General features: G+C 39.9%; 1 protein-coding gene across 3 annotated transcripts in view; it reads right to left on the reverse strand.

The window, feature by feature from the left end:
- The window catches only part of GPR85 (G protein-coupled receptor 85), a 47,973-nt gene that overhangs the window by 18,868 nt on the left and 1,543 nt on the right, over window positions 1-27,562 (reverse strand). Inside the window, exon 2 of one of the 3 annotated variants that reach the window (XR_012633429.1) lies at window positions 27,259-27,353. Coding sequence is in view for 2 of the 3 variants with exons in the window: in XM_074903117.1 (XP_074759218.1) it covers window positions 26,066-27,178 (1,113 nt within the window). In the remaining variant the exon portion in view is untranslated. Of the gene's footprint in view, window positions 1-16,897; window positions 27,354-27,562 lie in introns of those variants that run through there. The other 2 variants (XM_074903117.1, XM_074903116.1) reach the window with 2 other exon arrangements.

Raw genomic sequence — 27,562 nt, forward strand, 5'->3', positions numbered from 1 at the left:
TTATTTTAGATATGTATTTCATGGGAGCCAAGTCAGATCCCGAATACATCAGGTTTTTAAACTTGGAAATAATCCTGACTTCAGTTGTTACTGTATCAGTGCAGCCTCCTAGTGCGAAGAGGGAAAGCTGATTTTGTTGTGTTTTTTTAAAATGGGTGATACAAGAAAGCTATGCTTGGGCTGAGGGTGGATATACTCTGCGCTGGAACTCCAGGTCCCTCTCCCTCAAACCTCAAGGGATCTGCTATGCTATTCAGCAGTTTCCTTCCAGCCTCTGCATCCAGATTTCTACCCCTTTGGCACAGATTGCCAAGAGTCTTTTTCTGAGACTTAGCACTCACCAATGTTCTTCTAAAGGTGGAGCAAGTCTCATGGTTTCCTTTTAAACCAACCGCTGTCTTCTGTAAAACCAGTCTAATAGTTATCATGCCTGCTCAGGAAGAAAGTTTTAGTCTCTCTTCAGCCTCAGTGATACTAGTCCCTACATTGAACAAAGGCAAAGCTGGAGGAAACTCCTCATCCTTCTTGCTCCGTATTGATCACACATCAGCCAGAACTAGATGGAAAGCAACACACTCTCCCTACCTCACCCACCTCTGACAGCCACTGCCAAGACCAGAGATCAGAACCAGGACTCCTCCCACTGCAGCTGTAATAATGTGTTTAGTAATGAACTAAACTCTGCTGCTGCTCTGTGTTAAGCTTGACCTAAACTTACATAACGGAGTGGGCCTGAGGACATGGACAAGTCATCTGTGAGTCTTGACTGAGTAAGGGCATGAGATAAAAGTAAATTTTTCACTCCAGACAGCATGGTTGAAGTTTGAATATCGCATAATATTAGTATCACTGATTATTTTTTATGATCCTCAGAAACAAGAAAATGTAGATGTTGATAAATTTACTGTGCCACTACTGTTGTGGGGGGTTGACCCTGACTAGACACCAGGTACCCACCAAAGCTGCTCTATCACTCCCCCTCTTCAACTGGACAGGGGGAGAAAAAAATATAACAAAAGGCTCATGGGTCAAGACAAGGACAGGGAGAGATCATTCAGTTACCTTCATGGTCAAAACAGACTCAACGTGGGGAAATTAGTTTAATTTATTACCAATCAAGTCAAAGTAGGATAATGAGAAATAAAAACAAATCTTAAAACCACCTTCCCTCCACTCCTCTCTTCTCAGGCTTAAATTGACTCCTGATTTTCTTTCCCTCCTCCCCACCAGCAGTGCAGGGGGACAGTGAATGGGGGTTGTGGTCAGTTCATCACAGCTTGTCTCTGCCACTCCTTCCTCCTCAGGGGGAGGACTCCTCACACTCTTCCCCTGCTCCAGCATGGGATACCTCCCATGGGAGACAGTCTTCCAGGAACTTCCCCAACGTGAGTCCTTCCCATGGGCTGCATGAACCGCTCCAGCATGGTTCCCTCCCAGGGGGTGCAGTCCTTCAGGCACAGACTGCCCCAGCGAGGGTCCCCCACAGGGTCACAAGTCCTGCCAGCAAACCTGCTCCAGCGTGGGCTCCTCTCTCCACGGGGCCACAAGTCCTGCCAGGAGCCTGCTCCAGCGTGGGCTTCCCACGGGGTCACAGCCTCCTTGGGGCATCCACCTGCCCTGGCGTGGGGTCCTCCATGGGCTGCAGGTGGAGATCTGCCCCACCATGGGCCTCCACGGGCTGCAGGGCACAGCTGCCTCACCACGGGCTGCACCGCGGGCTGCAGGGGAATCTCTGCACCTCCTCCTCCTTTTTCACTGACCTTGGTGTCTGCAGAGTTGATTCTTTCATATATTCTCACTCCTCTCTCTGGCTGCAACCGCTGCTGCACAGGTCTTTTTTTCCCCCTTCTTAAATATGTTATCCTAGAGGCGCTACCATCGTCACTGATGGGCTCGGCCTTGGCCAGCAGTGGGTCCATCTTGGAGCCGGCTGGCATTGGCTCTGTCAGACATAGGGGAAGGTTCTAGCAGCTTCTCACAGAAGCCACCCCTGTAATCCCTCCACTACCAATACCTTCCCATGCAAACCCAATACACTTAAGGAGCCAGGCATTGCCTTGAGGGCTGCACCACTGAGATGAAGTGATTCAGTTCCACCGAAGTCCCATGTTAGTGCCCACGTGCTTTGTGGGGCTGCACACTAGCACCTTCCCAAGTCACACAGAACGCTTGTGCAAGTTTTGTGGGTGTGCGTTCAGCAGAAAGTTGAACCTACCTCTGTGCCCTAGACTAACACCCCAAAATACACATCCCTTTACTTAAATTCTGTGTTCAGCAGTTGCTTGTTAAAACATTAGGATTCCCACTTTTTTTCTACTGTTTTTTTGTACTGAGCAAAAAGCTACATTACCTAGACAGTACTGCTGTAAATTTATAGCTTGCAGAGCTTGTCGAAATCCTTTGGGATAAAAGGTCCTCTGTAAATGCAGGTATTTTATTAGTATGCAAGGGAAAATATACAGAAGTACTAAGTAAATATCTGCAGGGTGCTAAGCAAAGGTTAACTATCACTGCCAGTCAAACTAGGACAGTGACAAATGGCCTGAAAGAGATACTTTCAGGGCAATAGCAGATGCTTTAAAGCTGGATGAAGCATTGAAAACAGACACTTGAATCCTGCTGTTTTATCGGGCCTTTCTTACGTATGTGAGTGAAGCCACCAAGAGGGTGATATGCTTATTCCTCCCTCAGAATTCTCATGGTAAAAGAGCATCAAACATTTACAACAAAAGTTTGTACTAATGGCAGGGGAAAGTGGAGCCAAAGACCTATACGCAAAAGAGAACTCATTAAAGATTTCTGAGATTATGAGAGTGTTTGCCAGCAGAGGTAAAGCTGAGAACTGTGAGAGTTTTGTAGCCTGTAAATTATAATTGTCTTCTGTGGTTTTGCCATCTAATGTTTCTCTTCGAAAATGTATTGGCTGCAAGTAAATTAGGTAAGGATACAGCATCTAGTATTGTGACAGTGTTTTCTTGTGGAGGCCAAACCTCTCTCATCAAATAAAGGCTTTGGCAGAATTGCTATTATATTTAACGAACCAGAAAATAATATATGGCCAGGTTAATATTCTTCAAAAAACTTCTATTATAGGCCACAGCTAGGGGAAAGGACATTGTATTAGTGACATGTGGCAGGAGGTCAATTACTGTGCAAAATCATTTCACCAGGTAATATTTAGTGCTCAAAACTTCATCTGGCCTGCACTGATTGGAAGGCAGCCTGTATGTGAAAGTCTCCAGAAAATGCTGGGTTGTTTGCAGTGGGTTACTGCATCACAAATGTTATCTTTTGCATTTTTGCCATTTCCAAGCTAACAAACAGTGATGGCTTTGCCCTTTTAGATACAATAATGTGTTGTCCAAACCTCAACAACACCCTTCCTAGGGACTAAGTTATTTTAATGGAGAAATTTAATTAAGATTTTCCCCCATCCTCATTTTTGCAAGCTGGTGCACTCCTAGACTTATTGATGAAATATTATGGAAAAATGCAGTTTCCTTAGGAATGCTTGCTTAACTAGACACGTGAAATATTAATGTTTTAGGACATTTTGTTCTAATGAGATTAGAAGATAATTCTGCTCAAACAAATGATTAAAGCAGGGTATGATAAACATACAGTTCAGATAAGCACCAAGACTCTAAAATTATTATCTAATCTGACCTTTTCTGTTTCTTTTGTTCACCTGGCACTGCATAGCAGCGATAGCAATGAGGGGCCAAGTCATGGGATCCTTTCTTTAATTTAGACTGTCCTTATTAGCTCTTGCAACTTCAGAACTACTCACTCCAACAGGGCCCCAGCAAAAGACACTGCATTCCTAACCCTTCCTGTAAACACACCAACCCACCAAGGCGTTTTGGTAGAGTTGCCCTTCTGCTGACCTATACCAGGCAGATCTTTCAGTTGAATATATGTTTTTTTCGCAGGATGGGATTAAGCAATAGCCTCAAACAAAACAGTTCCTCTAGCCTTTCAGGCTTAATAGTCTTTTCACAAATTTCTTTTAAGTGCTGCTGTGGGCTTCTCTAAATCTTGATCAGTTTTTCAACACTTATCCAGCCAGAAATTGGTCACAGTATTCTGGTGGCAGTCACATCCGTATCAAATGTGCAAGTGAGACAGTCTCTTTACTCCTCTTCCACATGGCTTTGTTTAAATACTGAAGGATTTCATTTGGCCCCTTCAGCCACACTTGTGCACTGGGAACTGGTGTCTGGCTGATTACCAGGACAGTAAGTCATCATTGGAGTGATTGCTCATTAGTACAGAGCTCCTGAGCTGAGCCAATAAACGGAACAGAAATGCATACTGTTTGCTTGTGCCTGCTCAAAAGCACAATACAAATTCTATCAGTGACCTGTCAGCCTCATTGTTTATTGCTCCCACTATCCCTATTAACTTTCTCAATCATGATTTTTTTTCTTACACGTCACTGATGAAAAAATGAAGCTATCCAAGGACAAGAACAAATCCTTGAAGTCTGCAATAAAAAATTTTCTATTTGATGAGGATGCAGAGTCTACAGTTTCATGCTGTTTGTTACTTAGATCTCAGTAGCTTTAATCAGTTATTTTTGTACCCTGTTTCTTAACCAGAAAGTTGTACAAGTCTAGGTCAAATGATGTACCAAAGTGTAGGAATGTTACATCTCCAATATTGCTTTTCACAATTACATTTGTAATTTAGTCAGAAGTACTGAAGTATAGGTCAATTAAAACACTTCTTCATTGAGATTACTCATTCATTAACCCTGTCATGAATCCTATCCTTGGAAATAATTATTGTCAAGTTTTTCTAGATGTTCCTTTTTCTATCCTGATACTGATACCAGGCTAATCAGTTTGTAACTTGAGTAAACCCCTAGAAGTATTCACCCAGCATAAACTCTTTTTGCACACAGTGGTTCAAGATTACCAGTAGATATTAGAGTTTATCAGATAGGCTATAACCAAGGACACACACCTCTTAGCAAAGAGCTATAATCACTAGGCTATAACGTCAAATTCCTTTATGCTTACTTTCAGTTTTATCAGTCTTACAGCACTGTTTAAACAATGACTCCACTTAAACAGATTATTCCATAGTCTCATCCTGGTGCATGGGATGAAGAAACTGAAGGATTGATTTCACTCAAACCAGGGAGGGATTGAAAGATCAGATCTCTAATCATCCCCAGAGCCCTGTTTTAAAAGAGTCAGCCTTCCTCAGGAGAGGATTTTGTGCTCTGGATCTTGATAGGACAGCAACGCCTCTCAAGTCAGGAGATCAGAAGAGTGTTTCTGTGTCCGTGGTCACTTACCAGTGAGCAATTTGGTCACTTTGTAGGCTTTCTTGGTTGCCCTCTGGGTAGGTACCTTCTTCCCATTAATTTGATATACTCTCTAATATATGTTGCCACTCCTCTGAAACAACGAGTATGAAAGAGTTGGCTTACCTTTAGGCATTCCAGAGCCTAAATTATGGTCATCTTGATAGACGTTTGGGTTCTCTACTTGATGTTATTGAAGTCAAGGGTAAAAAAATCATTCACCTTGCTGGCAGTGTGCCTAGATGATAGTTCACATGCTCAACTGTATGTTGATTTCACTAATAACAGAGGACCTATGACAAATAAGGACTTGCTTTTAGCCTATACTGGATAAATATTCAAATAACTGTTCCCTTTTTTCTAAATAATGCCATTATATTTCTAAAGAAAAATAGTAAATTGTTCTAAATTGAGTTGAGATATTATTAATGTTTCATCTCATACTTCCTAGTAAAATGAAAGTAGAATTTAATAACTATACTGTAAATTGTACTTAATTTTGGTGTGTTGGGGATCTCAAGATTAAATTCAGTGTGGCCAATTCAATTAGATATACTGTAGACCTTGGTGAAGATGCCAGCTTCTTGAGAACATAGTTATTAATCACTCTGAGCCACACCATGTCCTCTGAGTTAGCTAAATACATACACAGGGCTGGACTTAAACTGATATCCTTGAGGACAAGGCCTTCTGCTCCTTTAATGACTAGACAATGATAAAATGCTGTCAGTGAGAGAGCTTAACTTCAGACAAATTTGACTATCCAAACCTAGAAAGGAATGCTTTAAAGATTTCGTACCTGAAGGTACTTAAACTAGAAAAAAACGTGAATATCTCAAGTAAAGCTGGCATCCACCAAAGTGTGGCTGGATTACAGAGATAATTGTCTAAACAATGGGAAAAAACAAAGTAAGTCTTGCAGTGATTTCTGATCACTGGTTTCTACTTTGGCAATCATCTTACCTGGAAGGACACTCAGAAATAAGAAGTTTAAACATTTTCCAGTGTATCTGTACACCAAATATGAAATGCTGTGCATAGTGAGCATGGGAGGTGAAAAGTTCTTCACCTTGGAAGGAGAAGAGCTCCCATTTAGAGTTTTAAGATTAATTATTAATGAAAAAGTGAAATAAGTAAACTTCTGAACGCTGTATAGAAAATTGAGATTTTCTAATAAAACATTGAAGCAAAAACAAACACCTGAGGTCTCTCTGAGCTATTTCTATTTTAGAACAGGGACCAATCTGCTTCATAAGTCATCTTCCAAAACCAGACCTAATCCATGGCCCTAAATTCAGATCCTATCTCCTACCTAACCAGGACATGAGCTGCACAAACTATGTATTCCAACTTGTATTCTGTGAAGAGGAAATTTTTGAATTCCAGCTTCTGTGTCATAAATTTTACAAAATAAAGTACTTGGGAAATTCATAGGTTGTTAAGGGAAAAACAGCTTTTAAGATTCTTTTTGATACACGTATAAACAGATCAGCGAAGCTGACCCATGTTATCCATTTGGATCTGAAGTGAAATTAAAACATGTTATTAAACTTGCTCATCTGCACTAAGGATGAAACCTGCTAATTATTACTAGCTCTATTATATACTGCAGTGTTGGCATCAGTATTTCATAACTAGTCTCATAGGGTAAAATGTATAATCATTTCTCTTTCTTCACTACTTGCACAGCAGTCATCTGCCTAAAACACTTAGATGAATTTAAATCTTGTAGTGCCAAGCTAGTTTTTACTCCCTGAGCAATAGAGAGAGGACAGTAGAATTTCTGTGTAAGTGCATAGTTTGGATATACTTTCCCATATATGTATCAGTCCTGCAAACATTTATGTATACAATTAATTGCTTGCAGCTAAACAATTGTTTATCTCACTGAGGCTAAGACTACTAATGTTCTTACTTGACATTTTTACATTTTTAGCACTCTAAATTCATTCTAATTTCCCATTATTTCTAGAGTTTACTTTGCTGTGTGCTTATTATTAGCAGGACAGAAAAAAAAAAAAAGTTATGTAACTTTTCTTCCCTTCTTTATTACAGAATCACACAGAATCACAAAATCATCAAGGTTGGAAAAGACCTTGAAGATCATCCAGTCCAACCATTGACCTAAAACTGACAGTTCCCAACTACACCATATCCCTCAGCGCTATGTCAGCCCGACTCTTAAACACCTCCATGGATGGGGACTCCAACACTTCCCTGGGAAGCCCATTCCAACGCCTAACAACCCGTTCTGTAAAGAAATGCTTCCTAATATCCAGTCTAAACCTTCCCTGGCACAACTTGAGGCCATTACCTCTTGTCCTATCTCTTATTACTTGGTTAAAGAGACTCATCCCCAGCTCTCTGCAACCTCCTTTCAGGGAGCTGTAGAGGGTGATGAGGTCTCCCCTCAGCCTCCTCTTCTCCAGACTAAACACCCCCAGTTCCCTCAGCCGCTCCCCGTACCACCTGTGCTCCAGACCCCGCACCAGCTTCGTTGCCCTTCTCTGGACACGCTCGAGTCATTCAATGTCCTTTTTGTAGTGAGGGGCCCAAAACTGAACACAGGAATCGAGGGGCGGCCTCACCAGTGCCGAGTACAGGGGTCAGATCCCTTCCCTGTCCCTGCTGGCCACGCTATTGCTGACACAAGCCAGGATGCCATTGGCCTTCTTGGCCACCTGGGCACACTGCTGGCTCCTGTTCAGGCGGCTGTCAATCAACCCCCCCAGGTCCCTCTCTGACTGGCAGCTCTCCAGCCACTCCTCCCCAAGCCTGTAGCGCTGCTGGGGGTTGTTGTGGCCCAAGGGCAGCCCCCGGCATTTGGCCTTATGGAAACTCACACAGCTGGCCTCAGCCCATGGCTCCAGCCTGTCCAGGTCTCTCTGCAGAGCCTCCCTACCCTCGAGCAGATCAACACTCCCACCCAACTGGGTGTCATCTGCAAACTGACTGAGGGTGCACTCGATCCCCTCGTCCAGATCGTCAATAAAGATGTTAAACAGGAGTGGCCCCAAAACCGAGCCCTGGGGGACACCATTCGTGACTGGCCGCCAACCGGATTTAACTCCGTTCACCACAACTCTTTGGGCCCGGCCATCCAGACAGTTTTTTACCCAGCAAAGCGTGTGCCCATCCAAGCTGTGAGCAGCCAGTTTCACCAGGAGAATGCTGTGGGAAATGGTGTCAAAGGCCTTGCTAAAGTCAAGGTAGACAACATCCACAGCCTTTCCCTCATCCAATAAGCAGGTCGCCCTGTCGTAGAAGGAGATCAGGTTTGTCAGGCAGGACCTGCCTTTCATAAACCCATGCTGACTGGGCCTGAGCATCTGGTTGTCCCACAGGTGTTGTGGGATGGTACTCAGGATGAGCTGCTCCATCAGCTTCCCGGGCACTGAAGTCAAGCTGACAGGCCTGTAATTTCCCGGATCATCCTTCTGACTCTTCTTATAGATGGGTGTCACATGGGCCAATTTCCAATCTGTCAGGACCTCCCCGGTCAGCCAGGACTGCTGGTAAATGATGGAAAGTGGCTTGGCGAGCACCCCAGCCAGCTCCTTCAGCACCCTCGGGTGTATCCCATCTGGTCCCATAGACTTGTGTGTGTCTCTGTGATGCAGTAGGTCACTGACTGTCTCCTCCTGGATTGTGTGTGTGCGGGGTCATTCTCCCAGTCTGTCTTCTGGCTGAGGAGGCTGGATTCCCTCAATATAGCTAATCTTATTATTAAAGTCTGATGCAAAGAAGGCATTAAGCACCTCAGCCTTCTCCTCATCACTTGTTACCATGTTTCCTCCTGTGTCTACCAGGAGAGGGAGACTCTACCTGGTCTTTCTTTTGCTGTAGACATACTTAAAGAAACATTTGTTATCCTTGACTGCTGAAGCCAGATTAATTACTAGCTGGGCTTTAGACCTCCTGATTTCCACCCTGCATGGCCTCACAGCATCTTTGTAACCACTGTGAGTGGCTAGCCCCTTCTTCCAAAGGCCATGAACTCTCCTTTTCTCTCTGAGTTGCCGCCAAAGCTCCCTGTTCAGCCAGGGGGGCCTTCTCTGACACTAGCTTCTCTTACAGCACCTGGGGACAGCCTGCTCCTGTACCATTAAGACTTCCTTCTTAAGAAGAACAAAACGTTTATGATACGTTTTGGCTTCATTCAGTGCACCCCCAAACCATTGGGAAGCTCTCACAGGCTTAGGTACTAGACCAAGCCCTGAGTGAATCATTCAGGAGTTCGGTTTCTATGATCAGGTATTCATATGCCAGAAAACGACTGCTTCCCTTTTCTTGCCATTTCTGTTTGTTGCAATCCATTCCCCTCAGTCTACTGGTATTCAGATAACCTTTCTTTCAACTACAGTAACACAAGTCATTTATTCCCAAGCCATTATTTCAGTTATTTTCAAACACTGGCAGATACTATCCTGACAATATTGAATTGCACTATGAATTCCTGTCAGAAGGAAGAGTCCCAGGCACTGGTACAGGCTGGGGTCTTACTATCTGGAAAGCTGCTTTGTAGAAAAGGCTCTTGGGATCCTGGTGGACCCCAAATTGAACATGGGCCAGCAATAAGCCCCTGTGGCAAAGAAGGCCAACAGTGTCCGGGGCTGCTCTAGGAGGAGCATTGCCAGCAAGTTGAGGGAAGTGAGCCTTCCCTTCTACTCACCACTGGTGAGATACAGCTGGAGTGCTGCACTCCCCAGTACAAAAGAGACATGGACATACTGGAGAGAATCCGACGAAGCTCCACAAAGATAATTAAGGGCTTGGACCACCTGGGATATGGGGAGAGGTTGAGAGAGATGGGACTGCTTATGTAGGGATCTTATCAGTGTGTATGAATGCCTGATTGGGGGAGTAAAGAAGATGGAGTCAGACCCTTCTCAGTGACAAGATGAGAGGCAATGGGCACAAACTGAAAAGCAGGAAATACCACTTAAAAATAAGAAAAAACTTCTTTATTATGAGGGTGGTCAAACACTGGAACAGGTTGCCTGAACAGACTGTGGACCCTCCATCCTCGTAAGCACTCAAAACTTGACTGGACTGTGGCCTTCCACAATCTCCTCTAGCTGACCCTCCTCTGAGCAGGTGTTTGGACTAGATGATCTCCAGAGGTCTCTTCTAATCTCAGATTTTTCGTCATTCACTTTAATAGAAAAATACTGAGTGGAGAAGGTACTGGAATGTGGTTCTTGCATACTTGAATCCAATTCTGTGCACGCGTATTACTGAGAATAATATCTGCTATCAGAAATATCAGCAATGATGAGTTGTTACTGGTTATAGGCTGTATTTGCAAGATTATGCCCTTTGTAAATTCAGGAAATTCACTTCTACCAAGCCCATGCTTTCAATTAAGGGTTGTGGGTTGTTTAACAGAGCTTAGTACAGGACTGCATTCTATATACACTTCACTGGTTAGACAGGTTTGATGGAAGGAGGGAATCAATAATTTAAGTTCTTTTAAAAATATGCATAAGTACATCACAGAGAATATAAAAACTTCAGGGGAAAGGTGATATTATTATTTAATGCCTTGTTGATGAGGTTTATTTTGGTAAGCTCCTGACAGCACAAGGTAACATATCATCGTTGCGTTGACACAAACACTATCAAAATGTGAAAGGATGCATAGCCGAAAAAGATATGCATCTAAAATAGATTTTGGAGACAGCAAATTATTTCTTTCCTTCCCAATAGCGTGTTGATTTTTCTTTGTTAGAATGCTGCCTACACCTTTAAGCAAAATTAAAAAGCATTTTTGTTATTGTATGTCTTTCTTTCCAGGTCTGTTTAAAATTCTCAATTTCTTCTGCCTTCCATTCAATGCTGAAAAATATTTGTTGGTATTTGCGATGAGGATGAATGTCTTTAGATTTCCCCTGCTTTTGCAGTATAGCTGCTTTCATTACTCATTGCACTGTGTGCACTGTGCTATTCATATTCACATTGGAGACCAAGGCCTTTTTCTATTTTTCTCCTTTATTGTCCTTTGTTTGGTTTGCGAAGAGAGTGATTCAGAAAGCTCCAGAGGGCAGTGTTGTGCTGAAAGCTTCGGTTCTCTGGGCTCTGCCAGGATACTTTGTGGGCACCAGGAAGCTCAATGTTATTTACTCACATGCAGCTTTGCTTAAATTCTTGTCTTAATTCCACAATGGCCTTGGATATACACATTTTATGACTGGGGTCCTTGCAACAAACAAATTAACTGTGCTCATGCACATAATACGATCTTCAAGGTTTTTCAAATGCTGAGTTAGATGGAGTCAATTAAAACCAGTCATCTTAAATTATACTGTGCCAGATTCACCAAGCAGGCTCAATGAGTTGGAATATTAATTTCCCTGCTTATGTCACATGCGGGAAAAGGAGGAAAGAAATCATCCCCACGAGGGTGCAAGGCAATGCTGTTCTCCTTCTCCCTCAGGAGTTCTGCGAAGGAGCAGTAGTTTTCGGTTCCAATTAAGGCCTTTCAGGAGCACACTGAAGAGAGGCCGTGGGAGAAGTATCAAATCACATCCTCCTTCAAGTACAGGTTCCCATACCTTCCCTCTGCCTTGTCTTGCTCTCGATGGGGTGTGCACCAGTATTGCTAGCTGTCCTGGAAAAAACAGGATCACCAGGTCCAATCGCCATTGACCCCCATATTCCTTGAGAACTTTCTGGCTGCATTTATCTCATTTTTCAAGCACGTTCACATTTCCCCCTAAACCAGACATCTTGACTGTGTTTAAACTGACCTCCCAATACACAGAATGGCTACTGCTGAATGGTTACATTCCAGCAGCCTTTCAAACCACCATACTGTCCCACCCAGACCCACACACCTACCTGCCCATGCATTTCTTCTGCTCCTTGCCCCAAGACCCCTATGTTTCTCGTAGTCTGTGCACATCACCTCTGTTCCCTGAGCATCCACACTGCTCCCAGGTACCATGCCTCCTGACACTATAATTTCTGTCATCTGTACATCCTCCTCTTTCACACTGAAATCCAATGTCCATCTCCTTCCTGCTGCAGTTCCTCCCTTTGCTCACCCTGCACTGCCCATGGTTTATTCTTTCCTTGGTTGTCCGAAACAACTCTTCCTGCTTAGTGTGCTGCTTGGGTTAAAGGCATGAGCAATGACAACAAAGGTATGAGTATCCTGACTAGTCAACCAGTCAGCTAAGGACATGCCCATGCCACCACAGATACTGGGTAAAGAAGAAAGTGCTCACCCCCTCAGACTGTAGAAATCACCTTGTAAGCTGTATGTGGCTTACAGCCATAGCTTGAACTGTTCAGATGTAAGCCTGCATTCAGGAGGCTTTCAAGCAGCTTTTTTAAACATGCCCTTTGAGCAGTAGCAATGGGATAGGCATAACTATAGCATGACCTGAACCCACCAGAGGTATCCCAGAGTACCAGCCTGTTTGGATTCTTTGCTACATGATATCTGTAGGAAGGTACTATGAGAGGTGAGCTGAAGCAAGGACCTATGATAGACAGAACAAAGGTCATGGAGCATTTTGCACTTTAAGTTGCTCTTGAGCATCCATAGCACTGAACAATAGACTAAAGACCAGATGCTGCAGATGTTTATAGAGTTAAGCAGTCCTGACATGGTAAACCTAAGTTTTCACCTGGGAATGAACTCTGCCCTCCCACAATGAGACACTTGGAAGCAAGCACAGGGGCATCAAAGGGAGCTAGCTCAGGACATGAATTAGTATTAGCTGAATTTTCATTGAACAGGGACAAATATGGCTGAGTTCTGCAGTTGTGTCTCAAGGCTCTAGTAACTTGAAAAGGACAAAGGAACAAACTGACAAAGAGTGGGGCAGTACTCGTGCAGAGGAAGTGGTGATAGGACAATTGCCACAGAAATACCTATACCTCTCGTAGCAAAACATTGTAAGTCTGCATTTACGTTCTTCAAGTGAGTGCTGGCAGAAGTTTCTGCCTGATGGCACTAAATTACATGTGAATTCTGAGGATCTACTGGAAGGCAGGGTCACTTGTACCCACACTGGTGACATGGGCGTTCCATGGATACCCACAAGAGCCTTACTGACCAGAGCAGCTACTGACAGGCTGTTCAGAAGTGCCCACAAGTGAAGCAGTTTTTCAACATGGTCATGAGACTGTGAGAAATACATCACTCTTTAAACTGCTCATACAGCAGAGGGAAGCTTTGCTATTAGCTCTTTTAATAAACATATACCTAGATTCGTGACTTGAAGACAGTGATACGCTCCATGCAGAGAAAAGGGAGTGGAGAAGAAAATATTGCCATCTGCTTGTGTAGAAGTTTAAATTCATGCACCAGCTCTCCTGCATAGTGAAAGAATCAGTCTTTTTTTTTGTTACATTCAGTCTTGATAGTGAGTTAGTGTTCTCACAAAGAGACCTGAAGAAAGACTGAAAGAGTGTTCATCATCAAGCCTCAGGCTCTGATTTAGATGCCTACATTGAAAACCTCCAGAATTCAGAGAACCTTTCTCCAAACCCATCAGTCAAACTATCAATCTGTTTGTTGAAGCTCCACTGACAGTCAAGGGAACCTAGATTGCTCATACAGACCCCCAAGGGACACACCTAGTCTCCACAGTCCTACCATTCCCATAGGGTCATTACATATTACCTGGGTTTTGCAGGTTTGGATCTAACATTGTATTGGTATGATCAGGTTTCAAATTTAAATTTCAAATATTAAGGTGTTAAAATAACATTGCTAAAATCCACCTAACTGATGACAGCATTGCTGCCTGACAGAATCTTAAAAAAAAATAAAAATCAGGTATCAATACTTGTTTTTATTTATAATACGTTGTGGTAACCTAGATATGGAATCGCCCAGACAACTGTGACTTAATCATGTGTAACTGCCAGCTTGCATTTCTGCAGGCACATCTACCCTGACAAAGGCTTTTAATATTTAAAATCATGCAGATTATCTATTCAGCCCTCAGAAAACTCATTGTGATGAATTCAGTATCTCAGTTTCAGGCACTTCTGCTGACACCTTTCTTCAGGCTATGGAGAGACTTTACTAATTGTACTAAAAATCCTGTGCAAACATTTAAAAAATATTATTTAGTACTCAGTAAAATATTCTTTTATTTGAGTATGTTACCATCTATCAATGTTGTCATGAGTCTCTAGATCTCAGAAGTGGGTTTTTTGCTCTCCTTTTAAAATGTATTTTTATTCTAAGAGCCTCTGTTTATGCAAATTTATCAGTCATGTCTACTCAGAAATGCTTATATCATATCTGAGGTCAGGAATTCAGCTGTATTTAAATTATATGCCAGATGGATGGGCAATGCATACATTTCAGCTCTTTGACAACTTAATGAACGTATCTCTTGGCAAGATGAGGTTATCTGAACATCCCAAATCATCTGTCACAGTTGTCTCCAAACTTTCGGGTTGCAGCCTACTGTCAGCAATGAAAGCTGACCACCACAACGTCTCATCAACCTTTAACTGAAAAAACTCGTAACAATTATTTGCTTGCCTAGGGCAGCTGTGGGCATCTTACCATGGCCTTGTCAATTACAGGGGGTAAATCCTGATTTATAACGAGTTTCAGAAATCTAGAAACATTATATAATAAAGTCTCTCATCCTTCAAGTTATATTATTAGCCATTTTATTCAACTGGCAAGCTATGCAGAAAAAAGGTTTTCAACCCACATTTTCAAGACGACCATTAATCTGGGTAACTTATTTTTGGAAGACTATCTGGAAATACTGTTAGTCCTAATCTTGAAGACTGGTGAGGAAATAGAACTTTTCTTCACAGAATATTTTCAGCTTCTCAGGAAGGAAAAGTCTGAGAAGTGGAAGTTCAAATTTCCTCCAGAAGGCCAAGACTTGGCAAAACAAGTTAAATAGATCATATTTTTGGTTGCTTTTACTACCTATACACCTACTACATTGATATAAGCTATATTTATAGGTGCTACATTCCCTTGGAAATTGATTCACTAGTGTCTTAAACTGGGAACCCAAAATGCCCTTGAATTGCCTAAAATTAGTGGATAGCTGAAAAGCTGGCCTATACAAATCACCCAAGGTCACCCATGTAATTATGTTAGTGGCAAAGCTGCAATGAGAACCTGGAAGTTACTGGCTTTCATCCTAACGGTCACTTCACCAGACCAAGATACCACCATTATGGGAGATAATGATAATAAAACACTGCAGTGCTCTCAAATTGCACAGAAACTGCACTTTCACTGTTCTGAAAAGCTATCATTCTGTCTGAAAGTTATCAAAATTGCTGGGCCAACATACTCTAAATACATAGTGTCACAAAGAACATGTAGTTTTTCTTAGTAGAGTAACATTACAAAAAGAGCAAAAATGTTAAAATGGAAAGAATGATAAATAATGGATACTTTTCAGTCTTTCTTCAAGCTCCTACTGAACTCAGATGTAATACAGGCTACAGGACACTGAGACCACAGTTGCTCAGACCTCGCTAATGTTGGAATCCCTTGGCATTGCTTCCTTTTGCCATGGGTTAGCATAACGCCATTGATAAGCAGAACCTCTAATAGACAACAGCAACCTGTTCCTGTCTGGGCAACCCTCACTGTCGGTTCTTGCCATCCTCCTGCAAGACAACTGCTCATCACTTCTCTCTCACCCTCCCTTTCTCTGACATTCCCCTTTCTTGTTCCTGTCATCCTTTCCATTTTTCCCAGAGTCCTCCATCTCCTGGAATCTCAGATTCACATCTCCCCACTTTACCCCAAGGACATTCATCCAAATTTGGTCTTTCTGTCAGCCTTCCCTTCGGCTACCCCCACCTCCCACTACCCTTTCCAGTCTCAAGTCCTGTCTCCCAACCACTCCTTTGCTGGTTTCATCACCTTCTTCTGTCCTCTGTCTCCTATAACAATTCAGGTATTATGCAGTCTCTTCCTTAATTGGGAGAACAAAAAAAAAATGAAAGGGAGGGGGGTCTGTATCCCACTTATTCTGGCAACTATTCTGTCATCTTGTTCTACTTCTCCTTTTTAAGCTCACTGACTGCAATTACTACCTGGAGTCAATCTCCCTGGCTTTCACCAATTGTTTTCATAGAACCTTACTTTCAACATGACCTCTAATAACCTCTTTCTATCTAATGCTGTGAATCACTACTTATTTTCTGTTCTTCCCTCAGTTTCAATGCGAATTCATTCTGCTCTTCTTGGCCTATCATCTTTCTTTCTTTATCAAGAGGTTCCAATCTGCTCATGTTGACAGGCTATCACTGACAATTATCACTGGCAATTAGATTTTCAGGAAACAGCCTTTGTACTTTCTCCCAAGCTGCTCTTCTCTTCTGAGAATCCATCCCCTTGTTATTTTTCAATTATTTTAAAACTTTCCTTTTCAATCATCTTTCTCCCTCTGAAAAAAAAAAAAAAAAAAGCCTGAATATGTTGGGATCTCCATGCCCATCATGCTCACCAACACCATCTCATAATTTCCTTGGAATCTCAATTATTTGTACCCATCTTGTGTTATCTTTTAATTGTTTGCTTTTAGACAGAGGTTGCATTTTCACAGAACCTAATACAAAGGGGTACTTGTCTATAAGGAGGCTATTAAGCAACATGGTTGTACAAATACAGATTACAACAGGAATTTAGATTTCATTGATGTAAGAGCAAAATATGAAGACCTTGACATAAAGAAACAGAACTGAAAATCTTAAGAATGTGAACTGGGCCTTAAAACCTCATTTCTTAGACATGTTGAGCATACATGAGTGCAGTGTACACATCAATTGTATGGCATACATCCATTGTTTTTACAAATTAAGGTTTATACATAGAATCCTGTCTTCACTGAATGCAACAGGCATTTTATTACTAATTTCAGTATGGTCAAGGCTTTTCCATCTGAGTCTTATCATATGCACTTTTTCAATACTTGCAAGGAAGCAGTCAAGTAGAATATAGATAACAATAACATTTCATAGTTATATTCAGTGACTAGAAATTATCTTGACAGCTTGGTTTCTAATTCTGTATTAGCTTTGAATGCTAAGTTTGACAATACCCAGGTACCAAAGTCAATGACTTAAGAAAACATTGACTGGTTTTTTGTGGTAACTAGTTTTACACAGTCTCTTCTGAATTTTACATGAATAAAATATTTAGCAACCAGCAATTGTCCTTAGATGGCATAACTTAGATGTCAATACCACCCAAAGTATCCACATTTGCCAAACCCATCTTGCATGAAATGGAATGAGGATATTTACATAAGGAAAATGTCAAAGCAGGAAATTAACCCTTTCAGGGGTTTCATATAATCAAATATTGCAATAATTTTTATTGTATCATCATTTATTTAACTGATGCCAAAGGAAATATTCCCACAGATACTGTGTTTACCAGTTAGACTGGTGGTCTTCCTGTTTGGGAGGGGACAATGAGCTTTTTGGTCATACTGCCTTTAAATTATAATACTAAGAAGCAAATTTAACATGACATTTTAATATAAAAGATACAAAAATGAATTGTTGTTTCCAATACAAAAGGATACAACAAATCTCAGCTTTTGTGACAATGTGCCTCTTAGAGGAAGCTCATCAATACAGAAGAGTCTCCACAAACAATGGTGTGTCTTTCTGGAGATGTACATTAGAAAGAGAGACTGAATGCTGACTGAGGCAGACCATTTGAGCCCCTTGTGTGCATGTATGCTAACTATGCTGAAATACAAGAGTGTCTGAGAGATGTGGTAAAACTGTGAGGGGTTTCCACACTTATCTCCATCCTTACGAAATTGCTCACACCAAGACTGGGCTGAAAAGGATTTGCTCAACCTTTTTATTCCCTTTACATGTATTTATTTCCACCTATTAAGAACAGAAACTACTCACAGAAAACACTGAAAGAAAAACAAGTTTCAAAAATTTGACTGTGACCAAATAATCCATCTGAAATAAATCCCTGGGCTGTTGAATTTAGTGAATATTACTACAATGCAAGGTGCTTGGTGCAGTAACCAGCCTATGTGTGCTGCTTCCAGTCTGCTCCTATGTAAAGAAGTGGGGATAAGGACTCATCCACAGCACTACACTCCACTTTACTGCAGATGCCCTTACCACCACTTGGGAACTTACAAGAAGATTTACAGATGAGTCGAAAAGTATTACTTACAACTGTTAGCATAGGAAGCTACCACTAAATGGCCCTCACCTTCTTTGCATCTGATTTTATACTCGCTAATCATACTCTAGTGTGTGATACTCCACGCCCTCCACCAGGGCTTGAGCTGTCCTTACTTGGTATCAACTACACTACATTATTTTGGAGAGTCTGAGAAAAGTCTCTCTCTATGTGTATACACTCCCTCTTGAAACCAATCAAAAGATTGCTTTTGCACATAGACTATGATGGTGATTACATTTAAAATCCTGCTATGCCACGCTCTCACTGAGAACTAGTCAAGTAAAAAACAAACAGTTACATAAATTATCAAGATCTTATAGTCTTTATTATACAAGTTTCCACAAAAGAGAGGGAAATTCTTCCTTGAGTAGGGATTGCAGGAACTGAGCCAAAGTTACAAGGATTACATATCAAATGGTACACTACTTTCTCTTTTTCTTTTTTGCTTTATGCCCATCTTGCTATAGCTATGACTGAATATGTTAATCAAAATCCTATAGAACTGTACTCATTTGTGTGTGTTTACTTTCTATTTAAATAATCAACTCACAAAAGGAGCATTTCTCCTTTGCGCTAGATGTCTTACAATGTAATTTAAAGTTGCAGTTACTGAAATATTCTATTCTAGAAGTCCCACCATAACCAATTCTATTGCCCAGTGGTTACCATAAATTATACAGGAGCTGAATACACATCTTCAGTCTTCAAGATGTCCAAACAGTCCCGCAGTCAGAGAAATCAAACGTTCCCTGCAGTGTGCCCTAATAATCTGCATTTAGCATTTTGGATCAAGTAATAGGAGAAATTTCAAAGCTTAAGGGGCTTGACAGAGAATTCAGAGAAACATAAAATTGTAGAGTGCCTTAATTTCAAAAACAGAATTTGTGTGTCTGTAACACAGGACATGTTTATGGAAATGAGCACGCACATACACTGATATATGTCTCCATGATCAGTGCAAAGCTACAAATCCATTTTATTATCAAATTTTTTTTTTAAAGAATAAACAAACTTGATTAAGCATGAAATCAAATGCTCAACTGGTAATAGGTGGGATGGAACGGAGTAGCTGAGATGGCATGCATTTTCCAAAAATACCCCAAATCAAGAATAAATCAGATCTTCTCAGTCACTTTTGAGGGGCCAACAGGGCATGTAATATCAACAAGCTCACAAAAAACCTTTACTTCTGGGCCTTTGTTTCTTCTGTTACTTCTGTTTTGAGAAGACAAGCTTGTATCACCTCTCTGTAGCCTATGAAAGTTGCCTGGGCATTTCTTATCTCTGGTCACTGCTGAATTTCACCCACAGTCCTACTGAAACTCAACATAAAGTGGGTCACAGGCCTGTGGTTGGCCAATTCCATGGGAGGTGCTTTCACTAGGGGACAGCAGTAGGACTTTATCTGACTCATAAACAAGGGTGAAAACTTTGTTGTATCCTCCAACCTGCTGCCTAGAGTAGTCATCAAGTATCTGTACCATCCTCTTAAACTATCTCAAGGACCTGATCCACTGAGATTGTTATAGTGCAAAACTTTCTATTTTTAGCAATTTCTTCAATTTGTGTAAGGATGTTAGCATGAGAATTGTATCTACACCACATATTGTTATAGTGCAAAACTTTTTATTTTTAGCAATTTCTTCAATTTGTGTAAGGATGTTAGCATGAGAATTGTATCTACACCACATATACACTCTGGCAAAAAGTAGGCAAACTTATAGATTATAACCAGGCAGAAAGTGTAATACATATATGATAACCTTCTTCACTGCAAAGATAACCTTAACAGATGTATTTCTGGCTATTCTTTCTCTCCCCTCCAACACACTTGTTTTTCAGTTTGCCTTAGCATTCCTAAAATGGAAAATTTAACATTCCATGAAAATGAAAGAAAGAATATACTGGAAGCATGTGATTGTGGTTTTTTGGTTTTTGCATCAAAAGTGATTATTTACATTCTTCAACCATGAACTTTGTGGGCTTATTTAAAATGTGACTACAACAATGTCACATATAGGTAGCATAATAATTGAAATTGAAATGAATCATTTCATACTTGGGATTTTTAACTCCACACTACAACAGAACTTGCCTTAGCCAACCAATGAAAGGATGAAAAAAATATACATCTTTAACTAGATAGCTCTTTTATAAAGGTGAAGTAGAATTTCCGTGAATTAGCACAAGGATAATTTTGAATAATTTCTGAGACAGTAATTTGCCTAATAATTGGAGAAGTTTTGTTTTAGCTAATGCAGTTAGCTGAAGATTACATCAGATGAATTCTGGTTTTATATCTCTTGTGCTTATTAAATACAAAACATAGTACAAAAACTGTGATGTGAAGAGTAAGTCTCGCACTGGGCTGCATCAGCCAACTCACTGTTTAAAGGTATTGTGCTTTAAATGCATCAAGTACATAAAATCACTAAGTACTGAAAATGACAGTAATTGTTTTGTTATCTAAATTTTATGAAACATGAATGACTGCAATTATTTTATTTCAAATGGCGGAAGATTGTTGTTACTTATTTCCTTTTAAGACTATTAAAAAATCTAACATTTACTGTGGCACTCCTTTGATCATCATATACTTATGTAATTACACAGTTCAGACAAACAAAAACCACCACAAAAACTCTTTGCTATTTATAACAAGCAATCTTTAAAATTCACCCTTCTTTTTCCACGCTGGCTAGTTAAAGACTTTATCCATTTAAATGGACAACTTCACCACATTTTTTTTCTAAATATAAAGCATGGGCTGTTTTCAGGCCACTCAGGGAAAGTCATGGTGTGTAATATCAAACTCTTTGATTTCTTGCTGGATGCAAAATGTCATTCTGTCCTGTTGCTAATGGTCATGGCCAGAGACTGCTTATGATCATTACTGATTTAGATCACTGACTCTTCCACACTCAAAACGACTTCAGTAAACAAATGCAGAGAACATATATTGAATTTTAGTTTTGAAGAGCAGTATCTCAGACTGAGCCTCCTCTTTTCTCTGAAAAGTCAATCAGATTAGTAGTGTGCACTTATACTGCTCTCAATGAATATAAACTAGAAGGAAGTTGTCTATGTGGTATGCAGAATTGTACAGTCAACTCTTGGTTGTCTGTGGGTGTGTAACCCAGGTTGCAGATTAGCAGTGCTATGCTAAAACAAAGCAGAAAAAAAGGAAAAACACCCACCATTTTTCTTTGAATTTCTGATCTCACTTTTTGCTTCAGCTTAACTTCATTCCTCGATAAATGTAATAAACACAGGAAGTTCTTATCTAATGTGCATACGCTTTGTATTACCTATGTTTTAGCTTTATGCGGGTTAGTCTACTCCATTTCTATTTTCAATAATTGAGAGTTGACTGCGTAACTATGAAAGAGCCCAGCAACCCACAGTTTTATTCAACATGTGCCAAAAAAACAATTGTTTGTCAAAATACCTCTCTAATTCACTTCAAAAATCATCAGAATTCCCTTTTATATTATTTTTTTAACACATGACTAATAACAGCTTGCTGCAATACTGGACTCCTATTGATATAAGTAAAATGTTCACATGCTTGAAAGGCAAAGCAAAGACAATACAAGTGAACAAACTCAATGGGCTTACAGGGAGATAGATACGCTGAACAACTCTGCCCTCAAGGCCTAGAGACTAACGGAAAGCCATTTTATAATAAGATTTTGTAGTTGTACCAAAAACCTTGCATTAATTGGCTAACTATACATTTTACTCATTTAGAGGGTCATTAGCACTAAATACGCTTTAAAAAAATCATATGCTCTTGAGCAATGCAACAGTAACAAGTGATTTCTTTATGAAGGAGTTGGGAGAGGGGAAATTGTTTCCTGCTGCTCCCTCTCCATTCTTATTTTTCTCTGCATAACCTAAACAGCATCTACTTCATGACTAAAGCCAAAAGACAGAGATACCCAGAGATATCCCAAGGGTCATGGAATGATGACTCAATGAACTACAAAGGCAGCTGGAAGGAACTTGCTGGCAGTCTCTCTCTGTGTGCAGGAAAGAAATGCAGGCACTGACAAATCTTGGAAAGTAGCTGCAGGACCTTATCTACTGGGGAGGAAGGATGGCTGAGACACCTCTTAAGGAGCTGGAGAAATATAAGACTCAGTATATGAAACATTTAATCTTGAAGAAGGGTTAATGGACAGGCTGCCAAAGGGCCAGTGGGACAACAGAGGGAAGGAAAGCAACAGGGGCAGACAGACTTTTTTCCAGGGAATCTGTTCTTACTCTTTTTTTCTGCCACCAGGAAAATTAATAGTAACTTCACATTACCCATGAGCATTAAAAATCAATGCAGATATAAAATAGTGTGATATTCTTTTCTGTTCTGAAAAGAGTAACCTACTGGCCCTGTATTCCACCTTTGGCAACAGCTTAATCCCTGTACTAAAATGAAAGCAAAAGGCTTTTCATACTGTGACACAACAGTGCACTGCATTGGAGTAAACCTTCTCGCTCCTTTGAATTTATACTTGAATACATTAGGTTTGATATGATGACGAGGATCAAAATTTGACACTGATGATAAAAACTGCAAGCACTGCTTTAATTCATGTATATATATAATTCTTGCAGGAATCTCTCTAAACTACTTGACATCCTGTATCAGTGAGTTCCACTGAGTAACAACTTTGCATAAAACATTTCCTCATATGTTGCCATTTAATTTCACTGAACATCCACTCGTTCTTTTAACACTGGAGAAAATAAAATTAAATACTTCTGTCACAAGACTTCTTGCTGGAACAACTATAAAAATTCACTTAAAAAAAAGTACCTCTCCTCTGTCAGGTAGTAACACAGTTGCGTATTCTTCAGCTACCCAAAGGAATTATATTCATATCAAAAGAAAAACATTTAGCAAAATATTTGCTTTCAGACTTGTTTACTGTTTATTATTTTAATTTACATCAGTTACTGCTTGCAAAACTTCCAGGGAAATAATTTTAATTTTTTTTTTCTTTTCCCACTGCATAGTAAATACATCCTTCTTAGTATTTCAGAAGCATAGTACTATAGAAATGTTAGGGCCTGCTTCTGCTCCAAATGAAGTTAATGGGAAAACACCAACTGACTTTATTAGGAGTTAGTCAGGCCCCAAAGTTGCAGCTTTTGAAATTTCATAGTTGAAAATTTTCTGGCTAATCTTCAGAACTGATTACTTCTACAGCTATAACACTATTTACAACTTTATTTATACGTACTTCTTTATTACAATATGTAATATCAATGTTCCTTGTAAAGGTTACTATTTTATAGAAATTAGACTGAAGTTATTGCCAATCAACCTTTTAATAAACTTAAGTGGGATAACTTTCAGAATTTTTCTCAACATACGATTCAGTTTTTATTCACTCTTGCTATCTCTGACAACTGCTTAACTAACTTAATTTCAAAGCCTTTTTCAGTGTAATAAAAAAGTCCTTTTGGTAGAGTTTATTGGTCCCGTTTCAAATTACGTTCTGAAACATTCTTGTACTGATGAGGACTCATTTTAGCAATTTTTCTGTTTCAACACAGTATATAAAGCCATGCCTCTCAACCAATCAACCTCAGTATAAAAGTGTAAGTGAGGTCAAACAGATTGCTCACCAAATCTTTGATCAAGTTGTCTGATCACATATAGCCACAACTCTCTGAATTGTTGCATATGTTGTATAATGTTATCATACAAATTTAAGCATTTCCATTATTGACTGCTGCTTGTGTAAGTATATATTAACTTGCTGGTCATAAAACTACAACAAAAGACAAGATATACCAATACTGAATTAAGACCTCTAGTCTTGTCTCTCCAAAATTAAGAAAAATCCATGTTCTTTATGACTGACCAACTCATGATGTTGTGCTTCAAATATACACATTTTCCAAAATTAAACAGTGAAGTTAACGTCAAATACTGTGTTGTAACTTTAAATATAACTGATATATTAGAACAGATAGATGGGTAATTATGATAAACTACACAATAGTGCTACTGTAGATAATATCATTTATCAATCCTGTGGTCCCCATCATTCATGCATTTACAGTTTGGGAATACAGTGACTGCAAAGGATAATAATTCATAATGGCTACATTCTCAGTACTTCATGCTAGCTCACTAGACAAAATAAAAAAGGTTAATTGTATAACTGGAAAAATGTAAAATTTTATTCCAAGAAAATTAACAAGCTACACAGGTAAATTTGGCAAATGCAACTTTATATTGAAATCCACACATCTGTATCTTAAAGAAGGAAAGACTCACAGACTAATGTATTTCTAAAATACTAAGAAATCATATTATATGTTTTCACAAGTTAAAACTTAAATTATTTAAAACAACCAATACACCAAAATGTGCAGAAAATATAAACAAGACTGTGCCTTCAGTAGAATAAATGCTTCACAAATTGTGCAAGATATCATACTAAGGCTGCGGTCTCCCCATGACAGCTGTCTTAAAATATAAACATACATCAACTGCCTGTGTTTCTCAGAACAAACTAGAAAGGGCGGCACACCTAGAAAAAAATCATATCATCCCAGTGATGTGCATACTGATTTTGGGAACCATAGGAGTAAAAAAGGAAACAAGAGGACTAAGTGATCTTTCATGCACTCCCAAATGACTGACCAGAGTTATTGATTCAATTTTCCTTGCTTATTTGCTTCAATGCTAAACAAAATGGAAGATACTAGATAACCCTTTAAGGCAACATGTGTTTATTCTGTATAATTATAACTGTTCAGTTATGACTGGATATTATCATTAACGTTGCCTAACAGACTGATATCTAGCTTTTTAAAAAATATAAATAAGAATCTATTAAACTTTATACCAAATCAGCAAAAACCACAGAATACAGTTAGATGTTAGTAATTTCACTGTTAAGGAAAATGGTATTTAGAAAGAGTAATATATTTGGGAAAGAAAGAAAGAAAAAAAAAAAGTAAAGTCTAAATCTGAACAAAAATACTGCTTTGGAATGCTCCCCAAAACTTACTCACAAGGCAAACAGATTTGTAAGTGTGATAATCCAATAATGCATGGCACATCTTTAATCAGTTACAGTACTTGAGTCCCCAGTTTTCAGTCTTTGCAAAACAATAATTGTATGAAATGTTTTAAAGGTCTTCAGATGTCTAAAATTAGTTTTATCAACACATTAACCTCATATCAACTTAATTTATTAAGATGTCCAATGCTAATCTTTTTGATGGTCTTATTTATGTAGTGATATACACAGCATTTAGCACTGATACTTAGCACCTGCTACTTTCATAATCTAGATTTCAACCACATAAAGGAATTCAGGGCAGTAGTTCAGTCCTTTGTTCTTAATTACAAACCTTCAGCAGTGGTCAGCAGGAACATGATTAGGTTTAAAATAGGATTAGAGGTGAGCTATTGCAAAGACTGCAGAATGTTGCCCAAATCCTTACAACTGCTGACATCCCATTCTTGATTTTCTCCTCAAGACATGGCTACAGGCCACAATTGCTTAGCAGAGGATGGTAGTGTTTCACAAGGCTAAAGATTTACAGATGCTCCCTCATATAACACAGTAAGGTTCCCTTGGTAACCTGGATTTTCTGCAGTAAAGAAGGGTTGTGCTGAAACAGCGCCTCAGCTCCCTGTTGGAGAAAATGCAGACAAAAGGATTGATTCCAGCTTGGGCAAAACTCATCCAGACAGCGGCTGTTAGAAATCCCCCTGGTACTACAGGCCCTCTTGCAAAAACTCTCCAGTAACAGGCTACCAAATAGGGACCCCACAAGGTCAGAAAGAGGAATGTCATGATGTAGAACATTCTGCTGATTCTCTTCTCCATTTTGAACTCATCTAAAACCAGTAGCCTTCTCCTGCCTGTGGTGTTCGCGTTTTGCCTGATTCCCAACAAGGTTGGAGGTGTGGGACCCCTTCCAAATCCAGCCAGCCAATTAGCAGCTGCTTGACCACTCGCTCCAGGACCATGAAAAGTCCAGTTCTGGCTCACTGCTGCAACAAACTGGACTGGCTTCATTTTCCTGCGATCGTGAACAAAAAATATCAGCTTGAGGTAGACAAGCTGTGTGGCTAGGAGGATAAGGGCAAGAAGAAGCATAAATCCCAAGGAATCATTAGCCCTGAAGGAACGATGCTGGAAAGTGCATTGGTCTTCCTCCCTAATAAACGAGTAGGTGCCCACATCTAAAACTGGGGGGAAAGCCATGGCTACAGAGAGAGTCCACACCATACAGATAACGGCCAAACAAGTCCAGAAGGTCAGCCTTTTCGTATAAAAACGGTGGTGGGCAATAGCTAAGTATCTGGTGACGCTTATGCAGAATAACATGAAAGCAGTGTGAAAGCAGGACAAAACCCCCAAAAAGGCAATCACTTTGCATGTAAGAGTCCCATACGTCCAAGTAGAGCCATTTTTTACAGAGGTGAAAACAAATGGGAAACAAATTGCAGATCTGAGGATATCTGAGCAGCAAAGATCCAACAGGAAGTAGTAAGGAGCTCTATGCAAGGTCTTATCTTTGACTAGCAAAATGGAGATCAGAAGGTTACCCACCACACTGACTCCTATTATGAAACCCAGTGAAGTCAGTTTCAGAAAAGCTGTTAAAGGAGAGAGATTTTGTAAAATGTTGTCAGCTGCATGGCTGTAGTTCGCCATAGATGGATGGATGATATGTATATTGCCTCAGTCAAGTCTCATGATCTATATATAAGAACAAGGAAAAAATAGATCCATACATCTTACTGAAAATGTAATCCACAAACAGAACTGATCTTGTGTCTAGTCATACAGTACATCCTCTTCTTTCTGATTTGTCATGCCATCAAAATATCTGAAAAAAAATCGAGCTATCAGTTCTTAAGTTAACAAGAAATGATGTCAGAAAGTGCTAACAAAGATGTTAATTTATGGAGAACCAAATGAAGTTGTAAATTTGAGTACTATTGTTTGTTTTTAAAAATCATGAGGCTTTTTTTTTATACTTACTGTTTAGCATGATCGATTATTGGCATTTCACAATTTGGCTTGTTACAGTTTCAG

This window comes from Athene noctua, chromosome 3 (genome assembly GCF_965140245.1).
Source record: "Athene noctua chromosome 3, bAthNoc1.hap1.1, whole genome shotgun sequence".
Lineage (NCBI taxonomy): Eukaryota > Metazoa > Chordata > Aves > Strigiformes > Strigidae > Athene > Athene noctua.